Raw genomic sequence first — 14,149 nt, forward strand, 5'->3', positions numbered from 1 at the left:
GACACTGCAGAAATAAAAAAGATCATGAGAGATTACTACAAGCAACTATATGTCAATAAAATGGACAACCTGGAAGAAATGGACAAATTCTTAGAAATGCACAACCTGCAAGACTGAATCAGGAAGAAACAGAAAATAAGAACAGGCCAATCACAAGCACTGAAATTGAAACTGTGATTACAATTCTTCCAACAAACAAAAGCCCAGGACCAGATGGCTTCACAGGCGAATTCTATCAAACATTTAGAGAAGAGCTAACACCTATCCTTCTCAAACTCTTCCAAAATATAGCACATGCAGGAACACTCCCAAACTCATTCTACGAGGCCACCATCACCCTGAAACCAAAACCAGGCAAAGATGTCACAAAAAAAGAAAAGTACAGGCCAATATCACTGATGAACACAGATGCAAAAATCCTCAACAAACTACTAGCAAACAGAATCCAACAGCACATTAAGAGGATCATACACAATGATCAAGTGGGGTTTATTCCAGGAATGCAAGGATTCTTCAATATACGCAAATCAATCAATGTCATACACCATATTAACAAACTGAAGGAGAAAAACCATATGGTCATCTCAATAGATGCAGAGAAAGCTTTCAACAAAATTCAGCACCCATTTATGATAAAAACCCTCCAGAAAGTAGGCATAGAGGGAAGTAACCTCAACATAATAAAGGCCATATAAGACAAACCCACAGCCAACATCGTCCTCAATGGTGAAAAACTGAATGCATTTCCACTAAGATCAGGAACAAGACAAGGTTGCCCACTCTCTCCAGTCTTATTCAACATACTTTTGGAAGTTTTAGCCACAGCAATCAGAGAAGAAAAGGAAATAAAGGAATCCAAATCGGAAAAGAAGAAGTAAAGCTGTCACTGTTTGCAGATGACATGATATTATACATAGAGAATCCTAAAGATGCTACCAGAAAACTACTAGAGGTAATCAACGAATTTGGTAAACTAGCAGGATACAACATTAATGCACAGAAATCTCTGGCATTCCTATACACTAATGATGAAAAATCTGAAAGTGAAATCAAGAAAACACTCCCATTTACCATTGCAACAAAAAGTATAAAATATCTAGGAATAAACCTATCTAAGGAGACAAAAGACCTGTATGCAGAAAAGTATAAGACAATGATGACAGAAATTAAAGATGATACAAATAGATGGAGAGATATAACATGTTCTTGGATTGGAAGAATCAACATTGTGAAAATGACTCTACTACTCAAAGCAATCTACAGATTCAATGCAATCCCTATCAAACTACCACTGGCATTTTTCACAGAACTAGAATAAAAAATTTCACAATTTGTATGGAAACAAAAAAGACCCCGAATGGCCAAAGCAATCCTGAGAATGAAAAACAGAGCTGGAGGAATCAGGCTCCCTGACTTCAGACTAGACTACCAAGCTACAGTAATCAAGACAGTATGGTATTGGCACAGAAACAGAAAGATAGATAAATGGAACAGGATAGAAAGCCCAGAGATGAACCCACGCACATATGGTCACCTTATCTTTGATAAAGGAGGCAGGAATGTACAGTGGAGAAAGGCCAGCCTCTTCAATAAGTGGTGCTGGGAAAACTGGACAGGTACATGTAAAAGTATGAGATTAGATCACTCCCTAACACTATACACAAAAATAAGGTCAAAATGGATTAAAGACCTAAATGTAAGGCCAGAAACTATCAAACTCTTAGAGGAAAACATAGGCAGAACACTCTATGACATAAATCACAGCAAGATCCTTTTTAACCCACCCCTTACAGAAATGGAAATGAAAACAAAAATAAACAAATGGGACCTAATAAAACTTCAAAGCTTTTGCCCAGCAAAGGGAACCATAAACAAGACCAAAAGACAACCCTTAGAATGGGAGAAAATATTTGCAAATGAAGCAACTGACAAAGGATTAATCTCCAAAATTTACAAGCAGCTCATGCAGCTCAATAACAAAAAAACAAATAACCCAATCCAAAAATGGGTAGAAGATCTAAATAGACATTTTTCCAAAGAAGATATACAGACTGCCAGGAAACACATGAAAGCATGCTCAACAGCATTAATCACTAGAGAAATGCAAATCAAAACTACAATGAGATACTATCTCACACCAGTCAGAATGGCCATGATTTAAAAATCTAGAAACAATAAATGCTGGAGAGGGTGTGGGGAAAAGGGAACACTCTTGCACTGCTGGTGGGGGTGTGAATTGGTACAGCCACTATGGAGAGCAGTATGGATGTTCCTTAAAAAACTACAAATAGAACTACCATATGACCCAGCAATCCCACTACTGGTCATATACCCTGAGAAAACCATAATTCTAAAAGAGTCATGTACCAAAATGTTCACTGCAGCTCTATTTACAATAGCCAGGAAATGGAAACAACCTAAGTGTCCATCATCTGATGAATGGATAAAGAAGATGTGGCACATATATACAATGGATTATTACTCAGCCATAAAAAGAAACGAAATTGAGCTGTTTGTAATGAGGTGGATGGACCTTGAGTCTGTCATACAGAGTGAAGTAAGTCAGAAAGAGAAAGACAAATACCGTATGCTAACACATATATATGGAATTTAAGAAAAAAAATGTCATGAAGAACCTAGGGGTAAGATGGGAATAAAGACACAGACCTACTAGAGAATGGACTTGAGGATATGGGGAGGAGGAAGGGTAAGCTGTGACAAAGTGAGATAGTGGCATGGACACATATACACTGCCAAACGTATAATAGCTAGCTAGTGGGAAGCAGTCGCATAGCACAGGGAGATCAGCTCGGTGCTTTGTGACCACCTAGATGGGTGGGATAGGGAGGGTGGGAGGGAGGGAGACGCATGAGGGAAAAGATATGGGAACATATGTATATGTATAACTGATTCACTTTGTTATAAAGCAGAAACTAACACACCATTGTAAAGCAATTATACTCCAATCAAGATGTAAAAAAAAAAAATACCATGATACAGACTGCTTGTTTTCAACCCAGTATCATTCTCCCTTCTTGCTTACTAATAAAAACATAATTTTGTGGAACAACAATGTACCTAACTAAAAACTACACTTCTTGGCCTTTCTCGCAGATAATCTTGGCCATGTGACACAATTTCAGCCAAAGAGATTTTTTTTTAAAGTAGAACTTAAAGCAGCCATCTTGCGACCCTGAGGGGATAAGCACTCACTAAGGATGCCTGAGAGGTTCCTATTACTCATAGGCAAAGACTATTGTTAACTATATGCTCAATGCCTGTGAGGATTCATAAACAAGTACTCTCGCATATGGCTGGTGGTAGCGTAAAGTAGTAAAACCTTTCTGGAAAACAATTTGGCAATACATACCAAGAATTTTTAAAACATTCACATTTACAAATTGTAGTGGCAAGAGTGTAGGGAAATAAGCACTCTCATGCGTTGTTTGTGGGAGTGTAAACAATCTCCAACATGTAATTGTTAAGTGAGAAAAGTAAAGCACATAACGTATGTATGTCTCCAATTGAGTTAAGAGGGGGAAAGAAAATATATACATGCATTTACTTGTATATGAATAAACTACGTCTAAAAGGATACACATAAAATTGGTAATAGTGGTTGACTCCAGGTGGGGAACTGGAAGGCTGTGGAACAGGGGTGGGAGGGAGACTTTTCACTGGATATCCTTATATACCTTGGCCCTTTGAGAGTTTCATGGGAATCTATCCTAAGCATATAAATAGAGATACAAACACTTACATACAAAAATGTTCACTCCAAATGTTACCACTAATTGTAAACACTTGGCAATCGGCTAAATGCCCTACATTAAAGAGGTTAGGTAAATTAGGTATATCCATGGGATAGAATATTTTGTAGCCATTAAAATATTATTTATAAATAATGGCACAGGGATATGCTTATAATATTAATTTAAAAGGCCAGATATATTTACTGGTTTTGAACTTTTACAGTCAACCTCTAGTCAACATAGAGTACTAATTACAAGTCAATGGTAACAACCTTGACAATATAAACAAAAAAGTACAGCTTATAGAAGGTTGGAGGAAGAAAGAAAGAATAGCAGCACTAATGTCCGTATCTTAGAAAGTGGGTAATCAAGAGAGACTGACAAAAGCCGATGGGAGGACAAACAGTGGTTAAGTTAATAAATCAAGGGGGAAAGGGCGGGGGGTGGGATGAACTGGGAGATTGGGATTGATATATATACACTATTGATTCTATGTATAAAATAGATAACTAATGAAAACCTACTGTATAGCACAGGGAACTCTACTCAATGCTCTGTGGTGACCTAAATGGGAAGGAAATCCAAAAAAGAGGGGATATATGTATATATGTATAGCTGATTCACTTTGCTGTACAGTATAAACACAATATTGTAAAGCAACTATACTCCAATTTAAAAAAATCAAAAAAAGGTTAATAAATCAAGAAATGGTGGTATAAACCCTATTATCTTGAAGTTTGGAGGCAACTACCAGAAAAATGAAAATGACAAGGTTGCCTCTCAGGCAAGGGATTGGAAGTAGCAAAAGCAGAGGCAGAAGACCATTGCATTTCATCCTAAACCTCTCTGTACTATTTGGTTTGCTACCAGATATACACATTATTTTGATTAAAAGGGAAAAAAAAATTTTAAGTAGGATATATGACTGTGATTTCAACCATAAAAAGAAAAATGCATAGGAAAAAAGACTAGAAGGAAATATATCAAAACGTTAACAATGGGGCTTCCCTGGTGGCGCAGTGGTTGAGAGTCCACCTGCCGATGCAGGGGACACAGGTTCGTGCCCCAGTCTGGGAAGATCCCACATGCCGCAGAGCGGCTGGTCCCGTGAGCCATGGCCACTGAGCCTGCGTGTCCGGAGCCTGTGCTCCGCAACGGGAGAGGCCACAACAGTGAGAGGCCCGCGTACCACACACACACAAAAAAAACCTTAACAGTGGTTGCTTCCGGGTGGCAGAATCATGGGTGATTTCTTCTTTATACTTTCCTCTATTTTCCAAATTTCCTATTATGCTAAAAAGCCAGAAAGTATAGGAGAAAATAAAATCAGAAAATAGGCCTGAAGAAAGAAAAAAGAAACATTTGCTGATTGACTCACTAAGAGAACACTTTTCAGGACTGCCCTGCCACCCCATTCCTCCAATCCCAAGCAAATACCAGAAAGGTCAAATAAGGCTGGGTGGGGACAGCACACCCTTTATTTCCTGGGGAACCACAGGGGTACTGCGATGCCAGCACCCTCTGTGGCAGACTGTTGCAGTAATGGCTCTCAATTTGCTCACATGTCCTTGTGTGCATAGGAAAACTTTGCAGTTCCCACTCCCAAGAGATAGAATCTATTTCTCCACTTTTGGAATCAAGGCTTGGCCATGTAACTTGCTTTGGCAATGGGACAATGGAAAACATGACACAACAGAGGCTTGAAAAGTGCTTGCATATTGGGCTTGTCCTCTCTTGCTGCTGGACACCCTTCTGCTACCTTGTGAAAAAGCTTAGGCTGGCCTTCAGGTGGGTGAAAGACCACATGGAGAGAGGCCCCAGACACCCCAAATTAGGTCCTGGACACCTGAAGGAGATCTTTTTAGACCATCCAGCCCCAGGCAATCTGGTCCAGACTAGAACAATAGTTCCGCCAACCTACAGAATCATGAGAAATGATCAACCGTTGTTCTAAGACACTAAGTTTTAGATAGTTTGATTCAGCAAAAGCCAACTGACATACCCTCCAATGAAAAAACCACCCAGCCAGGGAGATGAATAAAATTCTTTTATTACCCTCTAAATTCCATATTCATCTCAAAACTCATTCATTCTTCCCTCCTCAGAGATGGCCTCTCAGCCAGTACAGGTAATAATCTAAGGAGTCTTGGGCCTTGTAGAGCTCAACAGTTAGCAGAATTTCCCTCCTTTGACAACAATATTATTATCAAAGGGCTGGGATGATGGTAGCAGAATGTTCTCAGGAGCCTTAGACTGCTTGCTGAAATCTGCTCAAGGTCTTCCTCTTTTCATCTCAAGCCATGTAAAAAGCAACATGCTCCATTACCTCTGATTTTGCTGACCTGAGTGCACGAACACTGTGTCTTATTGATTATTTTTGCTCCAGCACCTAACATAGTACCTGGCATACAGCAGGCACTCAACAAATGTTTGCTGAATAAACAAATGAGTGTCTTCCTATATTAAATGTCCCACCTAGCCAGTGGGACATATTTTCCCCCCAACCACCCCCACAGAGTTTAAGGACAGAATACTGGATCACCTTTAGGACTCCATGGAGCATCATCTGAATTCTTCTTTTTCTTGGGTCGAGATTTCAAAGCAGGGTCATCATCGTCAGACTCCAGGGAAGGGTAAACTGCAGTGAGAGGGAAAAGCAGGGTAAAATGAGATCTCATCCAGAAGGGTGATGACAGAATGATACCTACCTGAGCTCCTCCCACCCCCCTACAAGTGGACCCTTTACTTAATCCATACTCAACTGTAGGAATTCTTGAATATGCCACATACTTTTCATGTCTTTCTACTTTTGTACCCTTGCTGCAAATGTCCTTCTCCCAGCATCACCTAACTCTGATTTCACTCACCCAACATCCATTTAGTGAGTAACTTCATGAGTTAATGACCGTACAAAATTCAGCTTTAGATTCACATCCTAAAGAAGCCTTCCCTCTTCTCTTAATCTCATTCAGATGCGTCCTCAACTCTCCACAGTATTCTGTGCATACCTCTATTGGAGTTGTTATATAGTATTTAAGAGATGATTAGTAAATGTCATCCCCAATTTACTGTGAGGGCAAGGATATGTATTATTTGATTTTAAACTAAGGGAGCTGAACATAATGAAGAGTGGGTGCTCAGTAAGTGTTTGCTAAATTAATGGAAAAAGAAATGGTTCACACATTCACACAAAGGAAACAAAAAGACCACTTAGGCTGAATTGGGAACAAGATTATTATAACTGAATGATGCGAATGACAAAACACACATATATAAGTATCTCAACCTATATAAATACATAGAAACATCCAGTTTTATCATACACATGCAACACCTATACAGTTTAATAGGAAAATGGTCTAGAAAGGTCCTACTGATGAGGTCAAACTCTGCTACTGCTAAACCTAAAAGAGAAGGAAAGTGAGAGTGAATATTTCCTCCTAATGACTACTCCCATTCCTCCTACTGATCAGCTTCAAACTTCTCTAGAATTCTGCTTCATCAGAGGAATCCAGTCTCCCACTTCCTTCCAGAAGGGTCTCTCTGTAGGAAAATGAGTCCATTTTTCAGGCCTTCCTCCTTGAGCAAAGAAGTAAAACACCTCTTTGACTCATTAAAAAAATTTTTTTGAATTTATTAATTGTCCCTAGAAAGAAATGACTACTGGTAACAGTTGTTTGAGAAAGGTTCCATCCCTACTAGACTAATGGCTGTCAATGTTATTTTGTTGGGTTTGAAAGGTTTTTCCACCTAAAGGAAAGAAGTGTAGTATGGTAGAAAGACCTTGAGTCTCAGGATTAGACAATTACTTTGAAATCCTGGACTGACCCACTAGCTTAGTAGCCTAGGAGAACTGTAAGTCTCACTACCTTCACCCATAAAATTGAAATAATAGATGAACCTGCCTTGCAAAGTTCTGAGGATTGAGAGATAACAGGTATAAAGTAACATACAAAAGGAATTCCATTCTAAGGTTCATGTCTTATTCAAGATGGAATAAGATGTAGATAATAATTAATTTTAGACATTTGAAGAAAATACAAGTTAAAATACGCATATTAAAAATACAAGGGTAGGGCTTCCCTGGCAGTGCAGTGGTTGGGGGTCCACCTGCCAATGCAGGTGACACGGGTTCGTGCCCTGGTCCGGGAAGATCCCACGTGCCGCGGAGCGGCTGGGCTCGTGGACCATGGCCGCTGAGCCTGTGTACTGCAAAAAAAAAAAAAAAAAAAAAAATACAAGGGTGGGAGGAGTGATGCCTCCTCCAAAAATGATGGAGTTGGGAGCTCCAAGGATCTGTCCCTCCACTGAAGCAACCATTAAGCTGTCAAAAACTACAATAATCAGCTTTTTGGGGACTCTGGAATCCAATCAAAAACTTATAACAACAAAGGGGATGCTTAACAAAGAAAAAGCCTGCTTAATTAAGGCATTTAAGGAAAATTCTGTCAGGAAATCTCAGCTGACTGCTGAGGCAATGGAACAGATGCTTCAGTGACCACACACAACAAGGAACACAGTATTTGCAAAAACTCATTTGGAAAGTCATTAGATAAATAGATAACTGTAGCTCACCATAAGCAACAACAGCAATCTCTAGGGAAGAAGGAAGATATGACTTCCAGAGTTATCACATTATAATATTCAAAAGGTCTAGGTTTCAAACAAAAATTATAAGGCATGTAAAGAAACAGGAAATTATGTCCCATTTACAGGAAAAATATTGATAAAAATTGTCCATGAGGAAGCTCAGACATTGGACTTACTATACAAAGACTCTAAATCAACTGTCTTAAATATGATCAAAAATAACCATGTCTCTGGAAGCAACCTAAATGTCCATCAGCAGAGGAACAGATGAAGAAGATGTGGTACATATATACAATGGAATATTACTCAGCCATAAAAAGGAACGAAATTGGGTAATTTGTGGAGACATGGATAGACCTAGAGAGTGTCATACAGAGTGAAGTAAGTCAGAAAGAGAAAAACAAATACGGTATATTAACACATATGTGGAATCTAGAAAAATGGTATCGATAATCCTATTTGCGAAGCAGAAATAGAGACACAGACGTAGAGAACAAATGTATGGATACCAATGGGGAAAGAGGAGGGGTGGGAGGAATTGGGAGATTGGGATTGACACATATACACTATTGATACTATGTATAAAATAGATCACTAATGAAAACATACTGTATAGCACAGGGAACTCTACTTAATGCACTGTGGTGACCTGAATGGGAAGGAAGTCCAAAAGGGAGGGGATATATGTATATATGTATGGCTGATTCATTTTGCTGTACAGTAGAAACTAACACAACATTGTAAAGCAACTATACTCCAATAAAAATTAATTTTAAAAAAACTGTCCTTTGAAAAGATCAATTAAATTGATAAGATGCCAGCAAGAATGACAAAGAAAAATACACAAATTACTAACATCAAGAATAAAAATAAAAAGAATAATAAAATAACGTCAGATAAAAAATGTCACTAAAGACTTCACAGACATTAGAAGGATAATAAGGGAATACTACAAACAACTCTATGCTCATAAATTCTACAACTTAGCTAGAATGGACCAATTCCTTGAATACCATGAACTATCAAAACTCACCCAAGATGAAATAGAAAACCTGAATAATCCTATATCTACTAAAGAAAATAAATCCATAGTTAAAGCCTAAAAATGAAATCCCTAGGCCCAGGTAGTTTCACACAAAAATTCTACTAAACATTTAAAAAACCCCACTAATTATACATAATCTCTTCTAGAAAACAGAAGAGAAGGGAACATTTCCCAACTCATTCTTTGAGGCCAGCACTGACTGCCCTGATACCAAAACTAAAGACAGTACAAGAAAAGAAAATTATAGACCAATATCCCTCATGAACACAGACACAAAAATCCTCAGTGAAATACTAGTAAACCAAATCCAGTAATATATAAAAAGAATAATACACCATGAGCAATTAAGGTCTATCCTGTGATTTCAATTCTGGTTTGATATTTCAAAATCAGTCAATGTAACCTACCATATTAACAGACTAAAGGGAAAAAACCACATGATTATATCCACTGGTGGAATAAAAACATTGGGAAAACTCAATATTCATTCATTTAAAAAAAAAAACCTCTCAGCAAAATAGGAATAGAAGTGAACTTCCTTAACTTGATAACCTATACAGATAATATCACAATAATGAAAAGACTAAATGCCTTCCCCCTTAGATTGGAAACAAGGCAAGGGTGTTAGTTCACTCTCACCACATCGTGCTTGAAATCCTAGCCAGAACAAAAAGGCAAGAAGGAAAAAAGACATACAGATTGGAAAGAAAGGAATAAAACTGTACCTACTTGCACATGACATGATCATGATCATCTAGACAAAAAAATACCAAGAACATACAAAACATTCCTAGAATTAATAAGTGAGTTACCAAGGTTGCAAGATACAAGGTCAACACACAAAAATCAATCATATTTATATATACTAGCAATAAACAGTTGGAAACCAAAGGTTAAAAAAGGTACCATTTACAGTATCTCCAAAAAATACGCAACTCAGGGATAAATCCAACAAAAAACATGTGTAGAACCTGTATGCTGAAAACTATGAGACACTGATGAAAGAAACTTTTAAAAGAGTAAATATGGAGGAACATACCATGTACACAGATTAGAAGATTCAATATACCTAAGGTGACAATTCTCTTGCAGTCCTTGTGTAAAACAGTTTGGTGGTCTCTCAAAGAGTTAAACACAGAATTATCATATGACCCAGCAATTCTACTCTTAGGTATATGCCCAAGAGAAATGAAAACATGTGTCCACACAGAAACATGCACAAAAATGTCTACAGCAGCATTATTCATAACAGCCAAAAGGTGGAAATAACCCAAATGTCTATCAGCAGATGAATGGATAAATTGTGGTATAACCATACAATGGAATACTAAGTCAACCATAAAAAGCAACAAAATACTGATACATCCTATAACTTGGATGAACCTTAAAAACATGGTAAGTGAAAGAAGCCAGACACAAAAGGTAACAAACTATATGATTACTTTATATGACATATCCCAAACAGGCAAATCCATATGGACAAAAAGCAAATTAGTGGTTACCAGGGGATGAGGGGAGGGGGAACATGGGGAACAATTACTTAATGGATCCCGGGTATTTTCCTGGGCCCATGAAAATATCTTGGAAACAGAGGTGGTGGTTGCACCACATTGTGAATGTGCTAAAATGCCACTGAACTGTACACTTTAAAATGTTTAATTATATGTAATGTGACTTGTACCTCGATAAAAAATAAAGATCACAATTCTCTCTGAATTGATCTATATATTTAACACAATTCCAACCAAAATCCTAGCAGAAATTGTTGTGGATTCAGACAAACTGATTCTAAAATTTATATGGAAAGGCAAAATTGAAGAAATCATATTACTTGATTTTAAGAATTAATAAAGCTTCAGTCATCAAGATAGTAAGGTATTGACAAAGAGATTGACACGCAGATCAATGGAAAAGAACAATTCAGAAACAGAGGCACACAAATATGGTCATTTGATTTTTGACAAAGGTACAAATGCGAGTCAATAGAAAAATAAAATAAAAAATAGTCTTTTCAAGAAATGGTGTTGGAACAATTGGACATCCATATGCAAAAAAAAAGGTGAACCTCAATCTAAACATCATACCTTATGTAAAAATTTAGTCAAAATGGAACATGGATAGAAATGTAAAATCTAAAACCATAAAGTTTTTAGGTGAAAAAAAAGGAGAAAATTGTGCCGAGTTTACAGAAAGAGTTGTTAAATAAGACACTAAAAGCATAAGCCATGAAAGATAAAACTGATAAACTGGACTTTCTAGAAAGTGAAAGTGTTTACTTTAAGAAAGAAAGTCTTAAGAGAATGAAATACAAGCCACAGACTGGGAGAAAATATTTGCAAATCACTTATCTGACAAGAGACTTGAATCTAGACTATATAAAGAACTTTCAACGCTCAACAGTTAAGAAACAACCTAATGTTTTAAAAGGCAGCAGTTGTTCAAAGTGTCTGTTTTAGACATTTCAAAAAAGAGTATATGACTGGCAAATAAATACATGAAAAGATGTTCAACATCATTAGCCATCAGATGAGCCACTAAATGAGATATTGCTACACACCTATTAGGATGACTAAAATAAGTATACTGACAATACCAAGTGCTGATGAATATGCAGAGCAATTAGAACTCTCACACATTGTTGGTGGGAATGTAAAATGGCACAATCACTGGAAAACAGTTTGGCAGTTTCCAATAAAGTTAAAGCATCCACTGCTCACGTTGTTCAGGAATCCCATTCCTAGGTATTTATCCTAGGGAAATAAAAACTCATGTTCACACAAAAGCCTGCATACAAATATTCACAGCAGCTCAATTCATAATCGCCCAAAGCTGTAAACAATCCAATGTCCTTCAGTGGGTAAATGGATGAAGAAACTGTGGTAGAGGGACTTCCCTGGCGGTCCAGTGGTTAGGACTCTGTGCTTCCACTGCAGGGGGCATGAGTTCAATCCCCGGTCAGGGAACCAAGATCCCACACGCCACATGGCAAGCCAAAAAAGCCCAAAAGAACAAAACAAAACTGTGGTAGATCCATACAATGGAAAACTATTCTTCAACAAAAAAGAACAAGCTATTGACATGCAACAACATGGATAGAATCTTAAAGGCATTATGCTAAGTAAAAGATACCAGTCTCAAAATATTACATACTGTATAATTCCATTTATATGACATTCTGGCAAAGGCAAAATCACAGTGATGGGGAATGGTGGTTGCCAGGAGTTAGGGGTAGAGGGAGGGCATGACTACTAAGGGATAACATAAGGGACTCTGGAGGGGTTCTGTGTTCTACTCATTGTGGTGGTGGTGGTGGTGGTTACAAGAATCTAAGCATGTGTATGCCAACAAAGCCAATTTTACTTAATGTTAATTTAAAAAATAAAATTAAAAAAACCCTTTATCGGGCTTCCCTGGTGGCACAGTGGTTGAGAATCTGCCTGCCGATGCAGGGGACACAGGTTCGTGCCCCCGGTCCGGGAAGATCCCACATGCCGTGGAGCGGCTAGTCCCGTGAGCCATGGCTGCTGAGCCTGCGCGTCCAGAGCCTGTGCTCCGCAACGGGAGAGGCCACAACAGTGTGAGGCCTGCATACCACACACACACACACACAAAAAAAAAAAAACCCTTTATCAAAAGGGAAAACAGACTGAAAATAAATGAACAGAGCTTTCAACTCAAGATGTTGTACAAAGAACATTAAGAAAAAGGAATAAAATAAAACCAGAAATTAACAGTAAACAAACACCAAACACTGGAGATAATTAGTAAATCATCAAATAAACTAGACAAACTATGTTAAACACCACAACCAAATACAGCTAATTTCAAGAAGGAAATATCAATTCAAAACCAGTAATTCTACTAATGTAAATCACCATTAGCAAATTAACAGAAAACTATGTGTTTATATTAAAAGGTGCCCAAAGATCATTTGATAAAACCCAATTCCACTCTGGATTTTAAAACAAACAAAAACTTCTCAAACTCCCCTGAACTTCATGACAGTAGTCTAACAGAGACCTACAGAGCCCTACATACTGAGTGGACAAACACTAGCAGCATTACCTTTAAAGTCAGAAACAACACAAGGATGCCCCCTATCACCATTACTACTCAACACTGTAATAAAACTAGGAAAATCTAGAGGTATGAATACCAGAAAGAAAGGGGGTGTTATGGGCTAATTGTGCCCCCGCCCCAAAATATGTTGAATTCCTAATCCCCGGTACTTCAGAATACGACTGTATTTGGAGATAAGGCTTTGAAAGAAAGTTAAAATGAGACCACTAGGATAGGCCCTAAGCCAATCTGACTGGTGCCTTTTTAAGAAGAGATTAGGATATAGAGAGTGACACCAGGGCCCATGTGCACAGGGGATGACCATGTGAAAAAGTAGCAAGAGGGAGGTCATCTGCAAGCCAAGGAGAGGCCTCAGGAGAAAGCAACCCTGCTAATACTTTGATCTTGGACTTCTAGCCTCTAGAACTGTGAAAAAATTAATTTCTGTTGTTTAAGCCAACCAGTCTGTGGTATTTTGTTATGGCAGCCCTAGCAAACTAAGATAGGGGACACAGATGACCTACCTCAAGAGCCCAAGACAATTAGCTGAAAAACTAACAGAACTAATAAGAGCATATAAGGCAATCCAACACAGGATCAATATAGAAAAATCAACTATTTTCCTGCATACTAGCAACAGCCAATTGGAAAATATAATAGATAAAAAGATGCCATTTTCAATAGGAACAAAACTATAAAATAA

The 14,149-nt window shown here is 37.9% G+C and overlaps 1 protein-coding gene across 3 annotated transcripts in view; it reads right to left on the reverse strand.

The window, feature by feature from the left end:
* The window catches only part of PHF8 (PHD finger protein 8), a 100,729-nt gene that overhangs the window by 32,095 nt on the left and 54,485 nt on the right, over window positions 1–14,149 (reverse strand). For all 3 annotated transcript variants that reach the window (XM_029240713.1, XM_029240712.1, XM_029240711.1), the window contains one exon: window positions 6,295–6,390. In XM_029240713.1, coding sequence (XP_029096546.1) covers window positions 6,295–6,390 — 96 coding nt within the window. The remainder of the gene's footprint in view (window positions 1–6,294; window positions 6,391–14,149) is intronic.

The sequence above is a fragment of the Monodon monoceros genome, unplaced genomic scaffold (assembly GCF_005190385.1).
Source record: "Monodon monoceros isolate NGI ecotype Baffin Bay Population unplaced genomic scaffold, NGI_Narwhal_1 Super_Scaffold_22, whole genome shotgun sequence".
Classification (NCBI taxonomy): domain Eukaryota; kingdom Metazoa; phylum Chordata; class Mammalia; order Artiodactyla; family Monodontidae; genus Monodon; species Monodon monoceros.